Below are 26,929 nucleotides of genomic sequence, written 5' to 3'. Positions count from 1 at the left end.
ATGGACAGGTCCAAAAAGAGGTTTGGATTAATACATCTTTAATTAATAAAGCAAAACAAATACAGAACATTCACATGGTACTTATATGTGCATACACATGTATATATACATCAACACAGACAACAAGGAGCAAGGCAGCTGTGAAGAAAACCAAAAAGTTAAGCTTTTACCCCATTTAAAGAGCAATGACAAATTTAAATTCTACTCTTAGAATTGTGCATTTTTTCCACATTTCACTTGATTACCTAAGTTCTGATTATTCTCACTCTAGCAGTGAAGGACACACTGGGAATTGATATCTACCATCGATATCTGAGTTCCAGGGCCACAAGAACCACTTGATCATAGGCCACAGCAGCCCAAGGTAAGAATTAGCTCTAGGAAGTCACATTTGAGCTGAAGCAGAGCATGTAAGGGCAGGATGACTCGTCACCAGGGACACTAAATAAAAATTGGACTCCTCATGGGCCCAAACGACAGAGCAGGAGCAGCTTTCTCTGCCTGCTGGCAGTGTCTACGTGTGGTGTTGCCACCACTTTTGGTTCTCCTGGGTCTTGCCCAGGTTGGTGCTCCTCTCTCCAGCAGATCCCTTTGGCTCCCCAGCCTGCAGCACACACAGGGAGAACTCAATAAAACCCCTTTCCAAACCACAGAGGAGCTGTGGCTCCAAAGTACATAGTTCAAATGAAAAATTGGGGCCAGATAAAATGATTCAAAATCGGGAAGAGCGATATCCTGTTTTCAATAAGCTGTTTTGACCTGACTGATGAATGCAGTCCGGCAAGGGAGGAGGTGGAAAAACAAGGACATGCTGGAGCAGCGGTCCTGGGTGGTATCATGCTCTGACAGCCCTGGAGCTGCTCTGGCACTGGAGCTGTTTTATTTCACAAGCCCTTTGCTCCAGGCGAGCTCCTCAGTGAATGCTGACTCTGGGCACAGCTCGACGTGTTCCTCCAGAGCGCAGGATCCACAGCAGTGCCCAGGAGAGGTGGGGATGCAGCACTGCAGCAGCACCCACACCTCAGGCCTGCAAGAGAGGGAGTTCCTCAAGCCCTCTGAGCTCCAGCCTACCCCTCAGTCCATCCCCTTCCTTTCCTGACATGGTTTAAAAACAATCACACAACTTGTTTTCCTTTCTCCTGTTTGCTGTGCAAAATGGGAGGAGTTGTTGTGTCACTTTTCCATCTATCAGCACTCACCGTGCAGCACAAGAGGCTTTCAGCAAAGGGAAATTCCGCATCAACCTACGCCACTCCCTCTCCCTCCTGAGACACGCACTCACTCCTTGAGCCACATGGACACCACACAAGTGTGGGACAGAGCAAAGAGATCCTCGAGTCATCTCACAGCTAGAAAATCGTGCTGAGTAAAGCAGTGAGCACAAGCTCCTGAGGCAGGGGAAGAGCCAACAAGGCAGCACAGGACTGGGGTGGATGTAAAGCAGGGAGAGCTTGGAGCAGTGTCTTGCCAAGGAAATGAAGAGCTTTAAGTAGTCATGGCCCATTCCCAGACAAGGAAAGCTCTCTGTTCTCCCACAGAAGAGGGGTGCAAAAACAATCAGCCCAAAGGGTAAGCTGGGTGCCAGATGGCACGAGGACGTGGTTAACTCCCCCACTGTCCTGGGAAGTTTCAAACAGGGGTCACTCCATGACCCACAGCTACAAGAGGCAGCAGGGCCTTGCTGCATCCGTCACACGGTTTGGATTTACCCATTTGGATCCTGCCTCTTGTGAGAGGACAAAATTCCCATTTTAAAGGGCAACTGTACAAACAGGACATAGGAGTATTTATATTCCTCTCCAAACACCAGCACAAGCAGCAGGGGTCTAGTGGGTGATTTATGAGGTGGGAATGCTTCTTTGAACTGGCTGGTGGAGGGGGTTGCTCTCAGCAGTGGGAGGGACACACGGTGCTGGCTGTGCTGAGGAGCTCTCCCAGTGGCCCAGGTGCTCCCAGCTGCTGCCTACTCCACATGAAGTTCTCTCTTCCATTCTCCCTCTCTCTCTCACATACAAAGTCAACACACCACAGAAAGACGTTTTTCTTTTATTTATTTCCCAGAAGAGCTCTTCCTTGCACTTTTCAGACACGATACAAAACAAGCAACAGAACTTTGTTTCATAGACAGAAACAGTTTGTTGGGAGTATAAAGAGTTACTGGTGATCGTTACTGAAGAATGTTGGCTTATTCCAGGGGCACTTCAATATTCCTGAGGAATAATCATTGATTTCTCCTTCCTTCCCACTGGGATAGTCTTAGCCATTAGTCACTGTTCCTGTAAAGCAAGAAGGCTTATATTATTAAAAAGCCATTTGGGTTCCTTACATGGAAGGTGCTGCAGGATGGAAAGCAAGTCACGGAGCTCTGTAACATTTCCAGAGGGTACAGGAACGTTTTCATCCTTTGCTAAAGCAGGAGGTTGTGTATGGAGGAATTAAGCAGCTATTTTCATGCCAGAAGCATGCCATAACCCCCCATTCTGATAAATTTGGTACTTCAAAAAACTCCCACATTATTGGTCAAGTTAACTATTCCTGGGCTGAAATCAGACTGAAATCAAAGCCACAAAGAACAAGAGGAAAGGCTGCAGTTGCCTCCTTGTGTTCTTGCACATCAGTGTAAAGCCACATTCCTATCAAAGTACAGGATTGTGAGGTTTGGGTGATAATAGAGGCTAAATAACCTGAAAAATAGGATATTTTCCATTTTGCAAGGAAATCCAGGCTGTGTAATTCACAGCTGCAGCATTTTAAGCCTTGAAGTAATTGTGACATGTTGATCTTAAATTCTGCTTAAGTCTCAGTGAAAACCACTTGATCAAATGACTTTAAAAGCCCTCAGAATATTCTGACCACAAATTAGAACTCTTCTGCACTTTAACTGTTCTTTCTGTCTACATGAATGGCTCCTGCACTGGTGTTGGGGTTTCAGGATGGAATTTCTAACCCAGTGTCTTGAAGGTCCTCTGTCCTCCCTCTCTCTGACTCAGGATTCAGAATTAAGAGCTTGATCTGAAGAATCAACAATCCCAACTGGGTAAAGGCCTGAGTAACCTGGTCTGACCTCACAGCTCACCCCCCATGACCTCCTTGAAGTCCTTTCCAACTCGAGTTCTCCTGTGATCCTGTGAACTTGACAGGCTCAGAAAACTAGAAATAATTTCAACCAAGTTGATTTGTGTTACATTTCTCTCTAATGAAGTTGATTTTCTTGAAGATTTTGACAAGTTAAATTTTGAACAGAACTCCGTTTTGTGAAGTACATCCTACAGAGTTTAGTTACCACAAATTTTTCTAGGAAAAAACCAGATGAGTGATAATGCAACAATATTTTCCATGTTCCTAACCAAGAGAAATGAAATAATTTTGTTGTAATAACCCTGGAGCCATTATCCATGACATGACATTTTGGAGGGAATTAATGACATTAACCATTAGATGGCTTCATCCACATTTTCCCTCTCTCAGCCTCCCTGTGCCAGAGAAAGCCATGGAGACAGTGCACTGGAAACTATTTGTCTTGTGCCATGCAGGCATCTGAAGTGTCCTTCCAGTTATCTCATGCTTCCAAGGACCACCCTGCTCCAGATTAGTCCTTAATCCAAAAAAATCCCTTCCTAGGGTGACCAGACACTGTTTTCTGCTGCCCAGCATCCACAGGAACAAGCATCCTTGAATGAATAATGCTCTCTCAGAGCATGTGAGCAGTGCATTTATCACTCACATGTCATTCCAGCTTTCTTTTTGAGACATGAACTGCAGGAACAACCTCAGCATGGTGTGGAGTACTAACAGGTCTTAATGTTAACAAATCCAGCCTGAAGAGCCACACAGAATTTTAATTTTGATTCTGGGTAGTAGCTGGCAATGCTGATCAGCCGCATCCAAGTCAGCTTCCCTACACTGATCTCCAAAGATTTTATTTGTTGGAGAATCTTGTTCTTGTTCAGCATGGTAAAATATTTTTATATATTTTACTCAACTCATTGAAATTACCCTCTTCAAAACTGCTTACAGGATACTTTTTTTTTCCAGACTATCTACATTACTATGCAGACAAACAAGCCACAAAACTTACAAGTGATCAGTGTTTTCATATTGAAAAAAAAAACCAACCTCAAACCCAATAGAAGATCAAAGACCCACTTCCACAGGCAGATCTACCTGACGTGACTTTGAGTTTCTTCCCAGCTCATCTCTTTTTAAAGTCTGAAGAACCTTAATACTAGTTCAGTTTTTCTGCTTTCCTGACATGTATTTTTATTGTGTTTTCAGGCTGTGGGAAAAGCTACCTGCAGGATCTGTTAAACTAATTCCATGTATTCAGTCCAGTAAATTTACTGTTGGACACACCAGATATCAAAGAGCAGGGGAACATTCCAGCCTTGGCAACACAAGTTTCTTCCTACTAGCACTGCTTTGGGAAAGGCAGAGGAATATCCATGTGAATGAGCAATCTGAATTATAAACAGTTACCAACCCCTGGTAGGTAGCATTGTGTGTTGGTTTTGCACTGCCTGGTTTTTGGGGGCAGGAGGGGCACAGAGGGGTTTCTGTGAGAAGCTGCTGGAAGCTTCCAGCACGTCCAGCAGAGCCAGTCCCTGATGGCTCTGAAGATGGACACGCTGCTGGCCAAGGCTGGGCCAGTTAGAGATGATGGGAACGCCTCTGTGATAACAGATTTAAGAAGAACATCAAACCAAAGGTGCACTGCTTTTCTTCTAGCCAGAGAACAGGAGGAGGCGAGAACATGTGAGGGAACCAACATGGAGACTCCATGGGGTCAGTGGGGAAGGAGGGCAGGAGCTGCTCCAGGCACCAGAGCTGAGATTCCTCTGCAGTGTGGTGAGACCGTGGTGAGGCAGCTGTGCCCTGCAGCCCCTGGGGATCCACCCACAGCCCATGGGATCCACGGGGATGGAGAGATCCACCCACAGCCCCTGGGATCCACGGGGATGGAGAGATCCATCCACAGCCCCTGGGATCCACCCACAGCCCATGGGATCCACAGGGGATGGAGGGATCCACCCACAGCCCCTGGGATCCACCCACAGCCCCTGGGGATCCACGGGGATGGAGAGACCCACCCACAGCCCCTGGGATCCACAGGGATATAGAGATCCACCCACAGCCCATGGGACTGGACCCACACTGGAGTTCACAGGGAGCTGTTTCCTGTGGGAGGGACCCCGTGGTCTCACAGGGGAAGGACTCCTCTCCTGGAGCAGGGGGAGAAAACCTCGGGTGATGAACTGCCCGAGATCCCCTCCATGCTGTCCCTCTGCACTCCCTCCTTCCCACCAGCAGCACAGGGGGACAGGACGGAGGGGATCTCGGTCAGTTCATCACCTGAAGTTAGGTGGGGGGAAAAAGATCTTCCAAGGGCTTATTTTACTTCTCATTATTCTCCTCTGTTTTTGTTACTAATAAATTCACTTTGCAACTTTAAATTGAGCCTCTTTTGCCCTTGCAGTGTTTTCTCCCAGTCCTTATCTCAATTTATGAGCCCTGCACTATTTTTTTTCTCTCTCCTCTGCCCAGCTGTGGCAGTGGAGGGTAAGGGGGGCTCTCCTGGTATCTCCTGGCATTGTGCCAGTGTCAAACCAGGAGACTGGTCGATACTTACTTTTACAAATTTACCATGGAGAAGATATGGAGACTGGAAGTCGTGTTGACAATTGGAATAAGCCATTCCTAACCCCATCCCTGACCCAAACGCAATGGGCCATGTCTTTCCTGTGGAAGAGGCAAGCAGAGAGGAAAAAGTAAAGTCAAGCAAAGTTGTTTGTTATAGATTGTCCTAAAAGCACCAGGAAAGAACCAATTACTAGAAGATGCACTCTGGGCATTTGCAAGTTCTAAAATCCTCCAAACCAGCCCACTATAGAAGAAGACTAACAGTAACACATGTTTAGAATTGAACAGAGAGCAATCTCTGAATTCAAGGTATTACTGAAAATGACTTTGTTTTAAGGCACAGCTGAAGAACTAAGACCAGTTTTAAAGCCCTGGCAAGGCTGGCACAAACTGATGTCTAGACACAGCTCCAGTGATTTGGCTCAGGGTCTCCTGCCATTCCAGGATTTGAGCTGAGCACAGGAGGAGCTCAGGGAGGTGCCATGGAAAACAACCTTGTTACACAACAGCTAAAAGTTTTGGGAACTTTGTTTCAATGGAAAAGACAGGACAAACAATGGAAGAATTGGTCTAACAAGCTGATTAACTTTTATGTGGCTCAAAGACTTCTGACTGTACCTACAACAGATGGAAAGCAGGAAGCCAGGCTGTCAAGATTAATGCAGTGTACTTACTTTTGAAGAAGATGACTGAGAAAACAATTCCTAATCCAAATCCAGCACCTGTAAGAAGAAATGCAGCAGGTGAGGGCAAAGATAAAGTAAAGTAATGGAAAATGATTTAGTTCTTTACAATAATTCTTTACTCCAACTCAGGAATATCAGACTATAACTATATAACTACATATTATTTCAGCACACCAAAGCAGAGAGTTCTTACATAACAAATCTGAGAAAAACAATTCTTGTTTTCTAAGTAACTGTAAGCAGCTAATTCAGATGAGAATCCCAACATATGTAATAAGTACATTATCAGAAATATCTGGGAAACAAACCAGACTCTCGTCCCAGGGTAAGTTCCTGAATTTCTGTCACCATCTACAATGTGGAATTAAAATTTATTTGGCTCACTGTCAGCAAATGAGAAACACTTAAACGAAAACTTATTGAGTCCTTGAGCTTTAGATTGTGCAGATGAATATCTCATTGTATTTCGTTTATCTCACTGCTTTAACTGCTTCAATGTGTGTCCTGAGGGCAGCACAGCTCTGAAGCTTTGTGTTACCCTATACCTTACAGAGAAAGCTCCAGGCTGCTTATCTTCCACATCCACAACATTCATTATGGAGCAGATTTAAACACATTAGGAGGGAATGATTTTTCACATCCTTATACTACACACAGAAATAAATGCAGCAGTTGAAACAAAATTATTCAGCGCCACTAAAAAAATTCAACATATTTTAAAATGATTTTTTGCTTTCCTTGGGAGGTGAGCTTGTGATTTTGTGCAAGCTGTCAGTCAAGTCTGCAAAACTCCTCTCAGGACCCAAAAAATAGCACAGTGAAAACTTGCAGCTGAGTGGGCAAATTCTACCTTTAATTATGTCCACTGAACAGAAGAATTTTAGATAATGCACAGAAATACAAAAGTTTGAAAAGAGAAAAAAAAAAATCAGTCATGCATTTGTTCATTTAAAAAACCAAACCAACAGCTTCAGGTTTATTTTGCAGCAAACACATCCTGTTATGGGTTTCAACTCTCTCCTTTCAATACAAGAAATTAAATGTTATGAGTCTGTTAATTAAAATACATATTTTTTTAATATTCCTAAAAGCACATGATCCTGTTGGATGCATTAGTAAGTGGGTTGAGTCCAGAAGAATGCCAAGGAATCCTGGCATATAGGATGTTTCTTTTTTTTAAAGTTTCCTTATGCTCCTCAACATTTTTTCCTTGTAAAAAGTACATTGTGTAGTACATTCTTCAGTTTCTATTGAAGAACAGATTACTCAGACAACACTTGACATCCTCAGTGCATCAGGATGCACCACCTCATACCTTAACCAAGCATCCCACATTTTTTGTTCATTATCAACCCCTGAATATTAGGACAGAGGTGAACAAACACGATCTGAGCAACGCCCCTCACGTTCACTCTCTGTTAGGACTTTACTCTCTGTATTTAGTGAGAGCTGGAAATGGGAGCTGGTTTGAAAACCCTTTTCACTTTACTACAGATTCTCAGCTGTGCCAGAGGTAAGTGCTTTACCAGGTCATTACAGCTTTGGAGCTGGCTTCCAAAACACGCAGGAAGAGCTGAGACCGCCCGCCAAGCCATCCTGACATAACTCCCCAGACACCTCAGAGCCCGAGCGCTGGGGAAGGTCAGGTTTTCACTCTAATCACTTGCACAGCTCAGGGAAAGTCTCGGGTGCTCAGGGTCTTTGTGCCTTGCAGACACTCTGTCGGAGTCTAGAACATCCCTCTGGCCACCCTGGAGGGTTTGGAGACCGGACAGGGGGGTCTGGGATCTGTACAGGGGGGTCAGTTAGACCCACACAGGTCCCAGGAGGACACTGCCTCTGATCCCTGTCCATGGGAGTGAACACTCACATGCAGGAAGAATCACAAATCCTAAGAATTTGAAATAATTAGTGGATGGTTTATTATAGAATATAAATATAGAAATTAGGATTCTTAGCATATGGGGCTGAAGAGACAAGATGGAGGAATTGGGGAGTGGCCCCTGTCTTCCTTGTTCTTGTTCTCGTCCCCCATCTTGTGCTGAGTTGGGTTTTAGAGATTGGTTTAGAGTAGAACTGACATGTTAGTGTAGGCAGTAGGTATTGGTAAAATTTTGTAAATAAAAAATACGTCTCGGACAGTGGTTGGGTCAGGGGTACTGTACATAAGGTACGGGGCTCTCTGATCCGCCCAGTCTGCCGCGTGTCCTGCTCTGCGGAGACACCTTGCAGAGCTGAGAAAGAACTAAGATAAGGTACCCTGCCAGGGAAGTGTTTGGCAGAGCTGAAAAAGGACTGAGATAATGAAGAATAAATGGCCTTGGAAATGTGCACCGGCGGACTCAGTTTGTCGTCTCTACCTCTGGTGTGTAACACTTAGGGCAAAGAGAAGACTGAAAACCTTATTACCCCTGGGAACAGCAACTCAGGGGAAACTCCTAGGGAACAGCAACCTTGGGAGACCCTTATTACCTTGGGGCCAGCAACCCCAGGGAGAATCTCAGGAAAACAATAACCTTGAGACACTCCTCGGAGCAGCTCGTTTGGACCTGTGGCACTGAGCAGTGCTCACCCACAGCCTGGAGGAGACATCAGGGCCTGCTCAGAGCCACTGCTCACCCCTCCAGCCGTAATCATGCTGGTGTTCATTATCTGAGAAGCCTTCACATCTAAACACAAAGCCTTCCAACCAGAACTCACAAGCACAAACATGCTACACGCAAGGATGAAAAGGTCCAAACATCGTAGGCCCATTTGGATTACTACAACCCTCAGCAGATGGAGTGAAATTATTCATTAAAGAACCAATCCACCCGTCAACATCCTCCCCTATTCTATTCACCACAACCCCCATACTAGCCCTTCTCCTGGCAATTTCCATTTGGACCCCACTTCCATTAACTGTTCCCCACAGTGCTACCCACAAAAGTCCTTCCTCCAACCCCCCCAGCCCCTCCCCACAGAGCCTTCCACCGTACCTTTGCTAGAGCCCAGCAGTGTTTATGCCATTAAAGATCATTTCTGTCTTCCAGAACCCGTTTGGCACCCTGGCCTGGCTCCTCTGCCAGCCCATTCCAACCCATGAGTGGGTTTGGTTTGGGCTGTTGCACCTCAGGGCTGACCAGGACTTGGTGGGGATTCCTTCTGTTCAGACAGCTCTGCTTGAAGTGCCCGGTTCAGCAGCCCTGCCGTGAGGGAGCAATGCCAGTCCTGTGCTTCCTGTCCCTGGCAAGATCCCCTCTGCCAATCCAAACAGTTTAGCTAATCAATGAGAAATGATTTACAGGATGACAAATCCTGCATCATCTCCATACACAGCCTGGGCAGTTTCTAATGTCACCACACTTTCCATGTTACCAGTCAAACCCACATTCTTCTCACCAGCCTGCTGGTGAACTGCTTCCTGTCTTAACACAACTCTGCACTATTATTAATATAGTTTCTTTACATTTACTTCCAGAAATTTTCATTATCTTGTACTCTCTTCACCTCCTTCAGATGTTCTCTGACATTACAGCCCCTCTGTAAGGGCTGCACTTAAAAGATGAAAAATTTATTATTTATGTCAACTGCAATTCCGCCTAAGCCTAAAACACAAACTAGGCCTTCCCCCACACCAACACCACTGTTCAACAGATGTGGTCCTGCACGACTGACTTAGGAGAAACTGCTCTGTCTCAAGAAAGCTTTTTTGGAAGCAGCTCATTTGAAGGGATTGTTGTTCTTCATGCAAATGCATTTTTGTACAATTTTAAAGGCTATCATTGCACTTTATTCCAGCTGTAAGGAGTCTCCAGTGGCAATGAGTACAAAAAGATCATGGGAAGATAGCTAAGACCTTGCTTTAAGTAATGAAAATGCTACAGAGAAGTGAAGGAGGAAATCTGACAGCTAACGGGTCCTAGCCTTCTGTGCAAGAAGGCACCTTGAGAAACAAAGCCAAAAAAGCACCTCAGCTTTCCTCATCTCACAGGCAGCTTGGGTCACTCCTCTCCACAGACCACAGCCTGTGCTCAAAACCATTGTGATCACAAGGCCCTGTCCACTGGAAACACCAGCTCTGCCCCTCACACCAGCCCCTGCATGTTTGAACAGTTACAAGTTGATTTTCACTTAAAGCCAGAACCTTCAGCTACATTTAATTCCTTAGCCCATCTGGTTAAGAACCTCCTCCTGCGGGAAGTTTGTCACTCATCCTCATTCCACTAGAAAGTATTTGTGGTTATGTGGTCATTTCCTGTGTCTCCAAGGCCAAGGGGGAGCAAAACCATCTTGCCTCGGGAGCAAAGTAATGCATTTCACTTTAATTCTATATAAAGTTACACCGGGGTAAACAATGGCAGAGCTGCTGATGAGTTTTACAGGTTTCAGTTCTCACATGCTCCATTTCCTCTCAAAGAGGCGACATGTCCCTTCAAAGAGCCGCCCACCTGACCAGGGGACGCTCCAGCTGTTCCTCCTAAAGATCAGCACCTCCAGGCCAGGCTTCAACTTCGGAACAATAAAACATGAAAGGTTTATCTTACAAGAAAAACAAACGAACATGGAAAAGCAAAGGGCTTGATCCACGCCAGGCACATTTTCCCTCCCTTTCTTGCATGACTGACTCTGTGGAGGAAAAGGCCACAGGAAAGAGTACAAGCCATTTTTCACCTTCTCTGACAGTTTAAAATGTTTAACTAGAAAAACAGCCTCTTCCACCCCACATTCATCACTTCAGCCTAAACTCATTTACAGTGTCAACAGGGGACAGGACACTTGCGTGGACACCTCAGCCCTGACCCCCACTCTGCATCCCAGCCACACAGAATTGGCATTAAGCAGCAAGCCCAGGCGCCAACACTTTTTCTTTCCAATTTTTTGGCTCTTACACCTTCCAAGAAAAACGTCCCGGTACCTGCAATCAATCTAACACGCAGGAGAACACGCGCTGCATACTCAACAGGACATCATAAAAGTGTCTCAGAGAGAAACACAAATCTTCAGGATGGGCTCCTGCCCCATAAGAACATCTGGGAAAAGCTTTTTCTATAAATTTAATCAGCAGTTGCTCCAACAGTGATACTACACGGTTCTTTCCTAGGCTACCCAAGTAGCTACAGGCTGAGGCAGCTACCAACACAGCCACACCTAGATGTGCTTTGACTCAATAGCTTGAAACTTAAAATAGAAGGATTAAAATATGCTCACTGACATCTGGCAGATGTGTTGCTGTTACTATAGCAGCTGGAAGGTTTTCAATTACTTAATCCCCAAATGAAAACTATTATTTTCCTTTGCCATTCCACACACGCTAATACAAAACTGAGAGCTTCAGCCTGCAATCCCACTCTGACAAGATACATAAAGAATTGCTTTGAAAAAATGTGGAGGGAAGTTGTCTTCGTACACCAGGGCCTTCACAGGGCAGCACTTAGCACCAGTTAGAAATCCGAGACCATGAAATCACTTATTTACGGAGAGAATTAATTTTAAGCAGACTCTTTGCAAGGTCTTAGTGGCAGGAATCAGATTTTCTTCAAACACCAACTTTGAAGTTTTCATTCCCATCTCCCCTGTGGTGTGGATTGTTTGCAGAGCAGACAGAAAAATGAGCACAGACACTAGAAGAAAACACAGTGAAATTATATACCAAGTACTCAAGAAAGAAGCAGAAAAAAGAGAGTTTTGTTTTATACTAGCATCTGACTGTAGTAACAGAGAAAAATTAGAATAACAGAATATTAATATCCAAAAATCATTATAATCCAAAATCTGACATGCTTTCAGGGCCTGCTTTCACCCTTAAGCACTCAGGGTCAGGTCAGATTTTTAGACAAATCAGAGCTGTGCTTGCTTTAGAAGCTCCTGTATGAGAAATCAGCAATATCCTCGTAACACCCCTATGACAGGAACCTTTACCTTGTCTTACTGCAATTACATATTCTGCAAACAAAAACAGTAACACTGCTGAATAGAAAGCTTTAGCAGGAGTAAACACAGCCCTCTCAGGGCTTTTGCAGCCCAGCTATGAGGGCTGGCAGTGCTGCTGCTTCACACCCAGCACAGGCTGGCCAGCACTGACGTCTGCTGGCCCAGCTCAGAACAGGGACAACTGAGAGCAACAAGAGTTCCAGGGGCATCTCACTGGCAGGAATTCAGAGAAAAGGAGCCTGATCCTTCTCAAACCTCTCACTATCCATTTATTATCACCAAGGATGTGCCAGCAGCCCTGAAAGGATTTTCTCAGAAAACTGTTTCTGATGTAAAAAACCCAACCAAGTCTTGTTCCCACCCACTGCTGTATCTTCTCAAGGATCAAAGTCCAGGATATCACTTGGCTACTGTCCCTTCCCCTGGGCAGTGCCACTGCATGCCACCTCCAAAAAAGGCAGAGCTGGCATCTTGTCAGTGCACCAATGCAGAGGTTCAGGAAGTCAGAGCATTTGGGGCTCCTTTCCCGCAGAGCAGAGCTTAGGAGGGTTTGCAAGGCTCAGATGGATTGTCACAGCTCTGCTCTCAGGTTCTCGTGTTCCAGAGGCCACCAAGAGCAGCTGGCACAGCTGGAGGGGCACAGCCCAGCAGGGCACAGCTCCCTGGCTCACCTGGAGTGCCAACCACGGGCACAGCAGGGCACAATGCACTTAGGAGAGACCTGGATTCCCAAAGAGTTTCCTTTTTCTTCCAAGGGAAGATAACACCCCCTTAATTTGTAAATGGACATTGTATTCAGAGCTGTGCTAACATCATTACTGAATACTGCTGTTAGGTTTTGGACTAAAGGCTAATTCTCAGAACAGCATTTGCACACCTCTTCCAAGGAAAACATTTTCTGTTGTCTGTGCTGCCTCCCTGCACAGCCTGAGCCGGGAGCAGTTCATATTTACACTACTCGGTCTGCTGCAAGACACAACTCGTGGAGCTGGATCTTCTGTACAAGCAGGAAAAATAACTTGTTGGGACTCCAACAAACCTCAGACAACAATGTAGTTGTGTGCTCACATAACATCCATGTTCTCCAGCACTAAAAACAAAATCCCAAGGGAGTTAGGAACAAGCCTGCTGGCTTGGTAGCTAGGACTGGATGGCCACCATGTAACTGCCAAGCAAAAAAACCACTTCAAAACAGGAATTTCAGGATTTTTGTATATTTAGACAAGGTTTAATCCAGTTTTCAGAAAGTGTAATCAAGTTTTATCATTATATAGACTGACTTTATCCTACTCATAACCATATGAAGGATTATTTAAAAATACTGACATTGCAATCCATACAATGGTTCTTTCTGAAATATCCAATCTGTGGAATGACACAAACAATACAATTTCAACCTTGCCATTAACAGAACAGCTACTCAAGCATGCCAGATGATGAAAGGCAGAAGAAATCATGTTAACAGTTGCAGGAGAATTCAAAGTGCCCTTTTCCCTTTAAAAGAATTCCTATTAAATGGAAATTAGAAGCATTTTATTTTCAGATGTCAAAACAGAGGATTAGAGGAAAATGAAATCACTACACTGGGTTATTTACAAGCTTCCAGGCTGAATTTTGGTCAGTCACAGACATACATCAAAACATTTCTTCCTGAAAAAAAAATTAACTTCAACACATCAACTTCACACACACACAAGTCAAGAAGCAAACAGCTTCCTCGGGTTACCAGGGAAATCACAGCGTTCAACTCATTTAGAACAACAACAGCTTCAAAACAAACCAAGACACGCGGGCACATTAACCTCCCCCTCTTTCACACCTACTCTTTATTGCCTCTCTGTCCCCTGCAAGCAGCACATCATCATAATTTGTCCAAAATTACAGCCTTTCAGCAAAAACACACCTCTGTCAATCTTGCGTGAGTAATTGTCTTTCCAAATAAACAGCCAGGAACTATCAATCAGTTAAACAAACAAACCAGCCCTCTGAACAGGGTTTGGAGCCTGCAGGATGGAGGAAGACCACAGCAGTGTTTACTTCATCCCTGTTGCTCTGCAGAGCTCTACTGAGGAAAAGGAAGAAGTGGCTGTGAGGGCTGGGGAGGACACAGGAGCTGAGGAAGGTTGGCAAGGTGGGAAGGAAAAGAAAGCCACACTGGTTCAGGTCTCTGTTCCCACACTCCAAACAAACAGGTTTTCTGTAAGAAAGTAACAAGTAGCTTTTCTGCAGGAAAATCAGTATCAGAATGAAAAAAATGAACAGGAAGTTATAAATGACTGCCTGGGTGAAAAGCCCTGAGGATGGTGCAAAGCCAGGGCCAGCAGGACCTGGATTGTCCATCAGAACCCCCCTGGTCAGCTAAGAAAGCACAACCCAGTGCCCTGCACACAACTACATCTGGACTGGAAGAGGAACAAAACCACCTGGATACAGCCTCATCATTAGCAAAACAAATAAACACCATCATAATAAAAATGAGGTGACCACAAGCTCCATTTAACAATGGCTCAATGTTCTGTGCGGGCATAAAAAGATTTACTTACTCTTTGAAATTAAATACTGTCCTGACAACGCCTGACAACATCCTCTGTTTGGAACTAACAGGAAAAAGTTAATTCTGAATTACAAGATCCACACAGGTAGTGACCAAGAGCTCAAAAACATAATACAGCATTTCAAAAGATGCAACACAAGATAAATATTTACTTTGGAAGTTTTAATGGCAGGAGATCAAGTTTTTTCAGGAGCCTGGTTTCCAACTAAAACAGTGTTGCACAACTACAGAGAGCTAAGGACAAACCCCGACTGCCACAGCATAGTGGGAAACCTGATGGGCTAAGGAGAGGCTGCACAGCCCCAGCTGGAATTTAAACCACATTTTTGTTAATAAAGCCAGCCTGAGGGCTCTACCTCCCCTTCTGCCCCTTTTCTGTTTCCCATGTGCCACCAGCCCTCAGACTAATCCACAGGAGTTATCTGTCCACAGTTCTCACAGACACTGGGAAATGTTGCGCATGCAAGGCTCCAGAAATTCAGTGCTTTCCTTTATTTAGAGAGGCTGGAATAGGAAAACACTGGGCTAATCACAATGTTTGTTTTTCCCCGGCCATTGGCTGGGAAGATCTCCCTGGCTGTAGCACTTGGGAAGGATGTAAAGGAGCATTTGGGAAGGAAATTGTAGCCACCAAAGGGAAAAGTCTGACAAAAAATACATTTACCAAATCCTGAATCCCATGTAACAACTAAATCCTCAAGTAAAAAAGTTTATTTTCTTTCCTTCTTTCTTTCCAGTACAACAACCACCCTTGATAATTTATTGGAAACTCCAGCAAACTTTGCAGTAATATTACAAAACCAGTCAACACAATCACTCACGGTTTAATGTCCCTGCAGAGAAAACAATCATTCCCACTGGGATACCACAGAAGAATTTGTGTTGTCAGCACACAGCTCACACAGGAGGTTGCCAGTACAAATGCTTCAGTTACTGATCAATTGTAAAAGCACACAAACCAGGAAAGTGCCCTCATACATGGAGAGAATCACGAGTCTGAGCCCATCCCACTGGGTCTGGTGCAGAGATAAAGAGATGCAGCACACGTGACCTTTTTGGGCAGTCTAATAAAAACACGAATTTAACTGAGATCTCCACTCAGCATCCTGGTGAAGCCAGCACTGGAACTCCTCGGACTGGAGCACCAGTGCACAAGGCAAAGCAGATTCTCCTTCTTCCCTTGCCACTTTAGGATGCAAGAAAACACCGGATCAAAACCAAAGGCCCGCTGCAGAGTCAGGAGTGCAGGTGACAGACACCAGGCTAAGCAGTGCAGACACCCTGAAGGACAGGGCTGTGCAGAGGGACTTGGGCAAGCTCAGGAGTGGCCATGGCAATCCCCTGAGGCTGAACAAGGGCTGTGCAGGGGACCTGGGCAAGCTCAGGAGCGGCCATGGCAATCCCCTGAGGCTGGACAAGGGCTGTGCAGGGCGACCTGAGCAAGCTCAGGAGTGGCCATGGCAATCCCCTGAGGCTGAACAAGGGCTGTGCAGGGGGCCTGGGCAAGCTCAGGAGTGGCCATGGCAATCCCCTGAGGCTGAACAAGGGCTGTGCAGGGGGGCCTGGGCAAGCTCAGGAGTGGCCATGGCAATCCCCTGAGGCTGAACAAGAGCAGGAGCTGGTGCTGCACACGGGTCAGGACAACCCCAGGATCAGCCAGACTGAGGGATGAGGAGTTTGGGAGCAGCCCTAGGGAGAAGGACCCGAGGGTGCTGGTGGTGAGAGCTGGACATGGCCCAGCCCAGAACCCCCCGTGCCCTGGGCTGAGCCCCCAGCGTGGGCAGCAGGAGAGGGGGGATTCTGCCCCTCAGCCCCACTCGGGTGAGACCCCCCTGCAGAGCTGCCCCAGCCCTGAGCCCAGCACAGGAAGGGTCTGGAGCTGCTGGAGAGAGTCCAGAGGAGGCGGTGGGATGAGCAGAAGGATGGAGCAGCTCTGCTGGGAGGAAAGGCTGAGGGAATTGGGATTGTTCAGCCTGGAAAAAAAGAAGGTTTTGGGGTGACCTCATTGCAGCCGTCCAGTACCTGAAGGGAGCTGACAGGAAAGAGGGAAAGAAACTGTTTGCAAGGGCCTGGAGAGACAGAACGAGGGGGAATGGCTTCCCAATGACAGAGGCAGGACATGGCTGGATAATGGGAAAAAGTTCTCTGTGAGGAGACCCTGGCACAGATTTCCCAGGGCAGCCCTTCAGCTGCCCCATCCCTGGAAGTGTCCAAGGCCAGGCTGGACAGGGCTTGGAGCAGCCTGGGACAGTGGAAGGTGTCCCTGCTCATGGCAGGGGTGGGATGAGATGAGTTTTAAGGCCCCTTCCAGCACAAACAAGCCGGAGATCCTGTGAAATCAACCCTGTATCCACTTCTTTCAGCCTCCAGGGCAGAGGATGTACAGGATCCTGACATGCACAGCTGCAGTGTGGAACAAGTTCTTGTTTATAATTTGGCATACTTAATATTTTATGATAAAGCAACCAATGGAATGGAAACATAAACACGTCCAGATATGTTTGTCAGACAAACCTGAATAGAATTTCTTAAGGAAAAACACTGCTCTGGAGCACTTGACACTTTTCAAAGGTCTGTTATAAACAATGGAAGTTTCAGTTTACTTAAAATTACTAAACATCTTTTCTAATGGAAAAGTATTAGGCAACTAAAACCCCCGAGTTCCTCATCAGCTTTCAAGCACAAGGCCACGGCAGCAACCAGAAATAAACATTCACATTTCTCAGATATTACTTATGGTTCTAAAAGAGACATCTGTACAACATGGAAGGAGGATCTTTGGTGTCAGACACTGCATTTTTTTGCTCTATACATCGCATTTGAAGGTTTGGGTGAAGCTCAATCTTCATTTTGTGAAGCCACAAGCTCTGCCCAGTGTCACTTTGCAGGACACCACAGCCACCACCACCCCTAAAACTCACAGCACTCAATGAAACCTCGTGGGTTTGCTACAGAAAACTGAAGCACACGCACAACTCTCACTTTAAGGGCAAAGAAACACAGTAAAAACCCAACAGAACTGTTCCGCTACTCGACGAAAAGGCAGAACTTCAGCGCTGGGCCACGGACGGCGCCTCTCAATGTCACACTCCCCACACTGTAGCAAGCGACACGTGCCAAAGCGCTCAGCGTGTCACGCTGCCTCTCCGAGTTAATAAACGCAGCCCCCCGGCACGGGAGCGGCGTGAACAGCTCCGCACAGCCCGCTGCAAACCCACCGGTGTGAACGGCTCCGCTCCGAACCCACCGGTGTGAACAGCTCCGCTCCAAACCCACCGGTGCGAACGGCTCCGCTCCAAACCCACCGGTGCGAACGGCTCCGCTCCAAACCCACCGGTGCGAACGGCTCCGCTCCGAACCCACCGGTGCGAACGGCTCCGCTCCAAACCCACCGGTGCGAACGGCTCCGCTCCGAACCCACCGGTGCGAACGGCTCCGCTCCAAACCCACCGGTGCGAACGGCTCCGCTCCAAACCCACCGGTGCGAACGGCTCCGCTCCGAACCCACCGGTGCGAACGGCTCCGCTCCGAACCCACCGGTGCGAACGGCTCCGCTCCGAACCCACCGGTGTGAACGGCTCCGCACAGCCCGCTCCAAACCCACCGGTGCGAACGGCTCCGCTCCGAACCCACCGGTGTGAACAGCTCCGCACAGCCCGCTGCAAACCCACCACAGCCGCAGCGGGCGAGGCCGCGGCACTCCCGGAGCCGGCGGTGCCTGCCCGCCGCTCATTCATTCCGGCCGGGAGGCGTCCCCGATCTCCTAAGGAGCCCCGAATTCCCACGGAAAGCTCTTACCGTCAGCACAGGGAGTAACCAGAGGTCAAATACGCCCGGAGCGCGGTAAGCCGGGGCCGGGCCGGGGCGCAGAGCGGGCAGCGGGCCCGCCGGGGGTCCGAGCCCGCGGCCAAGGTCACCTTGCCAGGCCCGGGGCTGCCCGCTCGATCCGACGCCGGGGGCAGCGATGAGGGCGGATCCTCCGGACACCCTGAGCCCCTCCCGGGCTCAAAACCGCTCTGAGGCGAACCTGGGGCGGCGGGGGACAGTGGGCCCCGCGCCGCGGGGACACGCCGGCGGCCGCTCTCCCAGGTTCGGGGAGCCCGGGGGACCACCACCGCTCTTCCCCGGGCCCTCCCGCTCCGCCGTGCCCGTGCCGTCCTTACCCAGCTTGACGGCGGAGTCCGCCACACACCGGTCCCACTTCCTGCCCAGGTCGCCCTCCGACGCCATCTTGCCCGTCCCCTCACCTCCTCCCCCGCGCAACTCTCGCGAGACCTCGTGCTCCACCTATCGCCCGCGCCGGCAGATCTCGCGAGATTGCGCCGTCGTTGCCATGGTAACCGACGGGAGGGCGTCATGGCCGCCGCGCCCGACCTTGGGCCGGGCCCCAAATCCCCTTTTTCCCCTTAGGATCCGGCCCAAATCGCCGCTTTCCCCCGTAAGACCGGGCTCGCCACGTCCCCAGCCCGTCCCGCGCTCCATCTCTCCGCCTAGAGCTGCCGCTGTTAGCCCTCGTCTCCCTCAGCCTATGGCAGCATCCCTTCCTCCTCGCAGGCGCCTGTGCTGGGCCCGCGCCCGCCGCCCCCCTGCCCGCAGGGCTCTCGCCTCAGCCACGGTAAGAGCCGAGCTGGGCTGAGGGGCACGGTTCTCACTGCAGCCCTGGGTGCATCCCTGGACGGACACACAGGCCCGTGCAGGATTTGCCTGGCAATGGTCCTGCATCTTACACAGCTCCTGCATCTTACACAGCTCCTGCATCCCCTCAGCAGGAGGAGGAACATTCCGTGAGGGTGGCAGAGCACTGGAACAGGTGCCCGGGAAGGGCGGGGAGTCTCCCTCGCTGGAGACATTCCAATCACACCTGGACGCATTCCTGTGTCACCTGCTCCAGGTGTCCCTGCTTTGGCAGGGAGGTTGAAAGGAATGATCTCCAGAAATCCCTTCTAGCTCTAATAATTCTGTCATTTCTGCTGCCTGGCCTCAGCTGCTCTCCAGGGCCTGAAATGAGATACGGGTGTGTGCCAGCTGTTGTCAATCCCCATCACTATTCCAGGAATTGCCTCATTTTAGGAGCAAACTGGGCCCTCTACATTCTTTTTTATTTGAGAAAAGGAGGCAAATAATGTCAGCAAGATAATTCTGTCACATTCAAGAAGTTATTCCACACAATAGGTTGATAATAGGAATCACAGAATTGCAGAATGGTTTGGGTTGGGAGGAATATTGAAGCTCACCCAGTGCCACCCTGCCATGGCAGGGACACCTTCCACTGTCCCAGGGTGCTCCAGCCCTGTCCAGCCTGGCCTTGGGCACTGCCAGGGATCCAGGGGCAGCCACAGCTGTGCCAGGGCCTGCCCACCCTGCCAGGGAAGAATATCCTTGTATATTTACAGATATATTTCCTCATTTTAGAGGAAGAGGTTGTGGGAAGGGTTCCCACTGACTTCTGGGGCTTGAGCCCATCCTGCAGCAGCTTTGTGGAGCCGGCAACACAACTGTGAATGTCTTCAAACCTGCTGTAATGGATTCTGTGCTGCAATCGGTGTGTGGGCTGCCTGGAAGGCATCTCTAAAAGCCTTGTGAAAAACCCCCAGGGTGTTTGTCAAGTACTAATGTCCCCATTGACACTGTCAGGCAATTTTTAGCTGTGATTACTTGTTTTGATTTCTTCAAGTTCTGGCAATTTTCTGTATCAAGGTGGAGGAGACTGTGCTGCTTCATAAAACCAGAAGTTCTTTTGCAGGTCAATTGCAGATTAAAGCCACAAATAGAAGTGAAAAATTCTTGAAGCTGGCAAAAATTTCATTAAGCTATTGTTGGTTTAGGTCTCTAATTTATCCTAAAAGTACAACTGGTTTTGATCTCGAGTCACGATGAAGATTTGTACTTTTAATTGCTTTGGTTCAACTCCTTCACATATCACAGAACAATCACAATTAACCATTATTTTCTCTTCCTTATAAAATCTAAATGACTTAAAAAAACTCACCCTAAAAGACACATGGTTAAACTGAGCCCCTGAAGGTTCAAGTCCTGTAAGGGGATCTTCCTTTTCTCTTCCTCCCCCTGCACTTTGCTCAAATCACTCTGCATTGCTGCATAGTTGGTATCCAAAATAGAACCACGCGAGTTACTTATAAAAATACCAACATGATCCAGCAGTTTTTTCCCCTGGATAGCTCCAAAAGTGCTTTCTGAAACCACTGCCCCAGCAGTGCCAGCTCCACCCTCCCCTTTCCAAACAGCTCTGGAAAATATCAAGAGGGGAAAGATAACTCGAAGCCTCCAAAATAATTCTCTAATTTTCATCCCAGAAATTAAATTCCAGAAGGCAGTGTTTCAAACCAACCCAGAAATGTGGTCTCTTCTGCTGGCAAAAACAAAATGCTCATTGCAGGCCAGTGTAGTCTCACTTCACACTTACTCATTTTCAGGCTGCTGGGCTCCCTGGAAAATGCAGTTTTTCGGGATGAAGGAAGCAGTGGTGAGCAGCTGGACTGTGAGGCACTCTATAAAGAGTTGTGTTGCTGCGTCTCAGTGTATCCTGACAGCCTCACCTCAGGACCTGGTGCATTAAACCCTTTCCAAGGGGATGGAATAGCTCAGGGTAATTGTTTTGAATGTTTAGCTTCCTTTGGAGAAATCACTCTGCTGCTTTTAAATCCCAGAGTCAGTGAGTGATCAGAGGGGGCTCTGGAAAACGTTATCCATTAAGGATCTAGAGCACACTCTCTGTACCCCTTCCCCACCCCAGGGAAAGATTAAGGCAGGAGGGAATGTGTCCAAAGCCAGGCTTTTCTCTCCATTGCTATAGTTACTTGGCAGTTAGACCCTCACAGTGCAATATCAACTATTTATTATTGTGGGACTCCAAGGTGATGTTTAGAACATGCGGTTTTGAAAAACCTTTTTCACATTTTACAGCCCAGCATGTCCTGTCCCAGGATTCCTTCCCTCCCTTCTCCCCTAGTGCTCTCCTCTCCTTTCTTTCCAGTAAACAAGTGTATGAATAAATGGAGGAACTGAAGCCAGAAAGCTTCAAACTGAGCCCTGTATTTCTCTGGTGGAAGTCAGCTTCTAACTGAAGTAGGTTCAGACCTTGTATCCACAGATTTGACAATAAACCTGACTGAGCTGTGTATGGAATTAAGTGCTGCTCACTAGGAGTTAGACACTGGCTAGGTTTTCAGCAGAGGCAGGACTGGGGATCTCAGATGAATAAATACCATTTTTCTTCAAAATTGCTGCTTCCCTGGTGTCCAGTGGAAGATCCATGCAGAGGGCACGTCCAGTACTGTGTCCAGTCCTGGGACCCTCACCACAAGAAGGACATGGAGGGGCTGGAGCGTGTCCAGGGCAGGAGATGGAGCTGGGGAGGGGCTGGAGAACTCCTGAGGGAGCTGGGAAGGGTCTGGAGCCCCAGGAGAGGCTGAGGGAGCTGGGAAGGGGCTCAGCCTGGAGAAAAGGAAGCTCAGGGGGACCTTGTGGCTCTGCACAGCTCCTGACAGGAGGGGACAGCCAGGGGGGTCGGGCTCTGCTCCCAGGAACAGGGACAGGAGGAGAGGGAACGGCCTCAGGCTGGGCCAGGGGAGGCTCAGGGGGGACAGCAGCAGGAATTTCCCCATGGAAAGGGAGCTCAGCATTGGAACTGCCCAGGGAGGTTTGGAGTGCCCATCCCTGGAGGTGTCCAGGGAAGGGCTGCACGTGGCACTCAGTGCTCTGGGGACAAGGTGGCGACTGGTCAGAGACTGGACTTGATGGTCTGGGAGGGCTTTTCCAGCCAGAAGGATTTTCTGGTTCCATATCTGCACTTGGAGGTGAGGAGCTCCTCTGGAACTGCACCAGCCAGAATTCAAAGCCTTTTCAACAGAACAGACTTCGTTTCCACTGTTACCTCTGGCTTGTCCATACAGCAGGATGAGGGTTTTTTCTTAAAGTTCCCAGCAAAGTTTATTTTAAATCTTGAACCTTCCCCAGCATGAGAATATCACCTCTTATCCTATTTTTTCAAAGAATCCTAAAGCATCCCTTGTGTCATTTCCCCACTGGATACTAATACACTCCTGCTCTCCTCTTTACCAAAGAACACACATGCAGCTTCTCCCATAGATTTAAATAACGTGACTCACCTCCCACACATATATTTTTTATTTATTTTTCTGCCAAGATCTGCACAGGAAGGCAGCAGTGTAGGAGTTATCTGCTCGTAATGGTTGACATAGCCTCAGTGTGGGCCCCCACTCCCTGTTTCCTGTATTTCCAGAACAATTCTTTCATGTTACAGAGAGCTCAGACCTGGGTGGGAACCTCCAGCTCTCAGTCTCCGCTCCGGTGTGTTGGCTTTTTCCCCCAAACATAAGCCACATTCACCAGACATTGATGCTCCTTTCTCTCTTTGAAAACCTTTTAGCCATCCAAGCAACAACAACAACAAAAACTCTGAGGAGAAAGAAACCCCTCCTCAGCAGGACTTTGCCCTGAAATGGGAAAGGTGCCAGCAACTCCATTAAGCCTCCTGTGCTGTCCTTATTGATTTTCTGTGGATGCTGTGGGGTGAACAATCCTCTGAGGCTGAGCTGACTTGTATTAGGAGGGGCAGCTCGTGCTGCAGTGAAACATCCTGCAGGCTCTCCATGGGATCACATCCTCATTAATTAGCACGTTCTGTGCCTGTGCTGATGGATTTCCACGCCACTTGGGCTGGATTCTGTGTGTGGGGTGCTGGTTCCAGCTGTCAGGTATGGCTGGATGAGGCAGAACTTGGAAAAATGGGACAGGATGTGTCACGGCTCTGCTAATTCTGCTCTAAGCTGCTTTTGCCATGAACACGAAGTTTGCCCCAAAAATCTCAGCAGGAAAGCACTTGCATGGAAGCACTGACCTGAGTTTTTGCCAACTCTGAAGTACCAGGCAAAAGCAATGCTCTGACATTTCATGTCTTTATTTCCTGTGTATTAGTTTGTGATCATTTTTTAGAATAGTAGAAAGAGAAAAGCTCCTTGTGCTGTATTGATGGGGTTTTCTAATGAATAAGCCCGTGAAAAAGTGCTATTTTTCAGCCTTTTAGTATGTTTTTCCATTCGTCCATGTCTCTGGCTAATTCTATACAGATTCTAACTACTGAACCGTGACCATTGTATTAAGAAAGAATCCAGGCAGGCCCTTACAATTCTTTTGGCTGGTATATTAGCAGTCTTCAAATGAAGTGCAACGTGTCAAGGAAAAAGTAAGGGAATGGAAAGTTTTGTTTCTTTCTGCTGTGTTTAATCAGCTTCTCCTTGATTCTTTTTTAATGACAAGCCACACACATTATTGCTAGTTAATGACCAAGTTTGACAAGAATGTCCTCAATACTCTCTTTGCCCAGGCTAAAGACAGCTCCTGTCTCTCAAGTTTTCTGAGCTGAAAATACAAAGTTAAAGGAGCAGCTGCAAGAAGGGGAATAAACAAAAATGTCCTGGGGTTTGCAGCTAAGCGGGATGTGCTGGAACACGAGGGATCCTTGCAGTGCTGCAGCGTGTGGACATCTTGGGCTGCTGCTGCCTTTATCCTTTCCATTAACCAGAGGAGCAGATCTGCTTGGGTGCTGGTGGAGTGGAAAAAAGTCTGCTTCAACATTCTTAGTGCAGGGAGGGGAATGCCTCAAACCTCACACTCAATGGGCAATACGTTGTTTTTCATTAAATGTGGTATTTGGAGTTACTCTTCAGTTCCTGCAGGAAATGGGGAAACTCTAAAAACTGTTAAATTCCAAGAGTACACTCAGCAAAGCTCTTTGGATTCAAGATGGGGGACTTTTTTTATTGTTTGTGTGCTATTTTGACAGTGTGTACAAAGATCTCCATAGTGAGAACTATCTGTGGCTTGCACATAGAATTTCAAGACGTTGGGTAGTTTTGTAGGTACCTTTTTCCTATATTAGTTTCCAAGAAACACTTGGTTTTCAGCCTCAAACCAAGTGATGCTGCTGTTTTACTGACTCTGACTAATAAAACCCAGCAAGCTAAACTTTACCATTGCTGGAAGACTCTTACAGCAATAAATTCAATTTATGAGAAGTCCTAATAAAAGCTTACATATCTTTCAAGTGCCATGAAAGAAAATGGGCAATCTGAACAAAAAATAAAAAAGGCGGGGGGGAGGAGAAAAGGGAAAAAAGCTCAAGATGTTTTTTTTCTTTATTAAAAAAATGACTATTCAGTGAAGCATGAAGGTTTTCTCTCAGACCTTGCTCCTCAGCATGTTCTCACAGTCACCCTTGGTCCTGGATAAATGCTGGAATAAACAAAATAAATAGCATTTCACCACGCATGCAGGAGGATAAAATAAAAACCACATCGTGCTGGACCACAAATGCTTCAGGAAGTTCTGGCTGAACGTGAAAAGTACTTTGTAATGCTAATAAGTGTTTATCCTTTTGCTTCCTCGAGTGTAATCAAATGTACAGGGAAAGCACATGGATTCTAGAGCTGCTGATTGCAGGATCAAAAGCCTGGTTATTAATTGCACATGAATCTGCTGTTGTTGGGCCCTTAAGATGTCAACTGACATCATTGTTTGCTTCCTTTGTTTATAGACCCTTGTTCTAGAGGGGGTAATGCTGCCACGAAGCCTCTGAGTGCTCTTTCCTGTAGGTGGGTGATCCATCAGCAGGTCTGGGTACTTGGATTCATGGAATATCCCTGAATTTGCTGCATTTGGTGTCAACCCCTCCACAAATCCCAGCAGAAGGCAGGATAGTGGTGACATTCATGGACCTTCTCCCTGCTGGGATCCACTCCCCACCCCAAACTGCAGAGAGAGTCTGGTCCTACATCTTAAAAAACAAACAACAAAAAATCCCTGAAACATGGCCTGCTATAAACAAGCAAAGCAAACAGCTGGTCCTCATTTGAAAAAAAAGATGTGACATCAATTTCAAAACCAATCTGCAGATCTCCTTAATGCAAATATTTTTGGGAAAACAAAAAGCAGCTGTTTATTCTTCTTTATACCTATTAGCGGGAAAACAAAATCCAGGATGCTTGTATGTCTTCCTCTAAGAAAAACATCCTCTTGGCCTCGACATCCATGTGGAGCTCAAACTATTTGAAATATCCTGGGCTGCCTAATTCTGCTATTGCTGTGCTGCTCCAGCGAGCAGCTGGGAGCTGTTTCTGCTCCAAACTAAAAGCTTCTACAAGTAGAGTTGTCACCAAATACTTTGCATGAATTTTGTGACAGAAAGAGAATTTTAGAGCAGGCATTTTCAGGTTTAGCAGTTCTGACCTCCCAGCCCTGAGGAGTACATGTGCATTAGATGTGTGGATCCCTGGAAAATGAATGAATAATTTGGCCTGTGTAATGAGCAGGTTTGCTTTTCTTAATTACTGCTGGGAGGCAGCTCTGAGGGAATGCGAGGACTGGAGGAGGATCTGGGGAGTGCAAAATAGGAGCCATTTGGGATTTCTGCATCTTACAAAGCGGGCTGAAGGAGGTTAGGCTGAGGAGTAGCGGCAAAGAACTGAATTTGGAGTCTCATGAGCCTTCTGAGCTCATGTGGAAGGGTAATTTCCCACCTTTGGGTTTGTTTGGTACTGGCTATTGCTGGAGTTTTGTGTGGTTTTGTGTTTCTGTGAAGTAATACAGCTCCTGTTTTTCCTGAGATCGTTCTACTGTTTTCTCTCCTCCCTTGCCGGGTTCATTTTGTTCGTGCGCTGGAAACACCACTGAGAGCTGTTCCGCCTGCATGGGCTTCATTGTGGTGCAAATTCGTGTGCTGCACTCCTTCTCTGGCTATTGTAACCCGATCCACGGCCAAGCTGTTCGCTTCCCGGGAAATCGGGGTTGTCCTTTGCGCACTGAAAACTTGGCTGGTTTGCCCCGTTCAGTGAGGGGCTGAGTTCAGTCAGAGCTGTCACCTGCTCTGGGGTCTGCTCGGGAGCTGCAGCCACAAACACCTGCGGTAACGTGTGAGTGACACGGCAGGGCTCGGCCTGGGGCACCTTCCCCCGGGAGGATGTGCCACAGTGACATCCGAGGGGAAAGCCTTCTGTGAGTCCCGTGTCTGTGACATCCGAGGGGAAAGCCTTCTGTGAGTCCCGTGTCTGTGACATCCAAGGGAAAAGCTGTGTGTGAGTCCCGTGTCTGTGGCATCCGA

The 26,929-nt window shown here is 47.4% G+C and overlaps 1 protein-coding gene across 1 annotated transcript; it reads right to left on the bottom strand.

Moving 5' to 3' along the window:
* Nucleotides 1–2,034: 2,034 nt before the first annotated feature.
* Nucleotides 2,035–19,064, bottom strand: MICOS10 (mitochondrial contact site and cristae organizing system subunit 10). Its single transcript, XM_063417188.1, has 4 exons — nucleotides 18,954–19,064; nucleotides 6,312–6,359; nucleotides 5,627–5,736; nucleotides 2,035–2,276 (listed from the first exon to the last, which is right to left on the bottom strand). The coding sequence occupies exons 1-4, from the start codon at nucleotides 19,018–19,020 to the stop codon at nucleotides 2,268–2,270; spliced, it is 234 nt and encodes a 77-aa protein (XP_063273258.1). The 5' UTR covers nucleotides 19,021–19,064; the 3' UTR covers nucleotides 2,035–2,267.
* Nucleotides 19,065–26,929: the final 7,865 nt, after the last annotated feature.

Source organism: Prinia subflava, chromosome 21 (genome assembly GCF_021018805.1).
Source record: "Prinia subflava isolate CZ2003 ecotype Zambia chromosome 21, Cam_Psub_1.2, whole genome shotgun sequence".
Lineage (NCBI taxonomy): Eukaryota > Metazoa > Chordata > Aves > Passeriformes > Cisticolidae > Prinia > Prinia subflava.
Note: the sequence above shows the minus strand (reverse complement) of the source record. Positions and strands in the feature narration are given on the sequence as shown.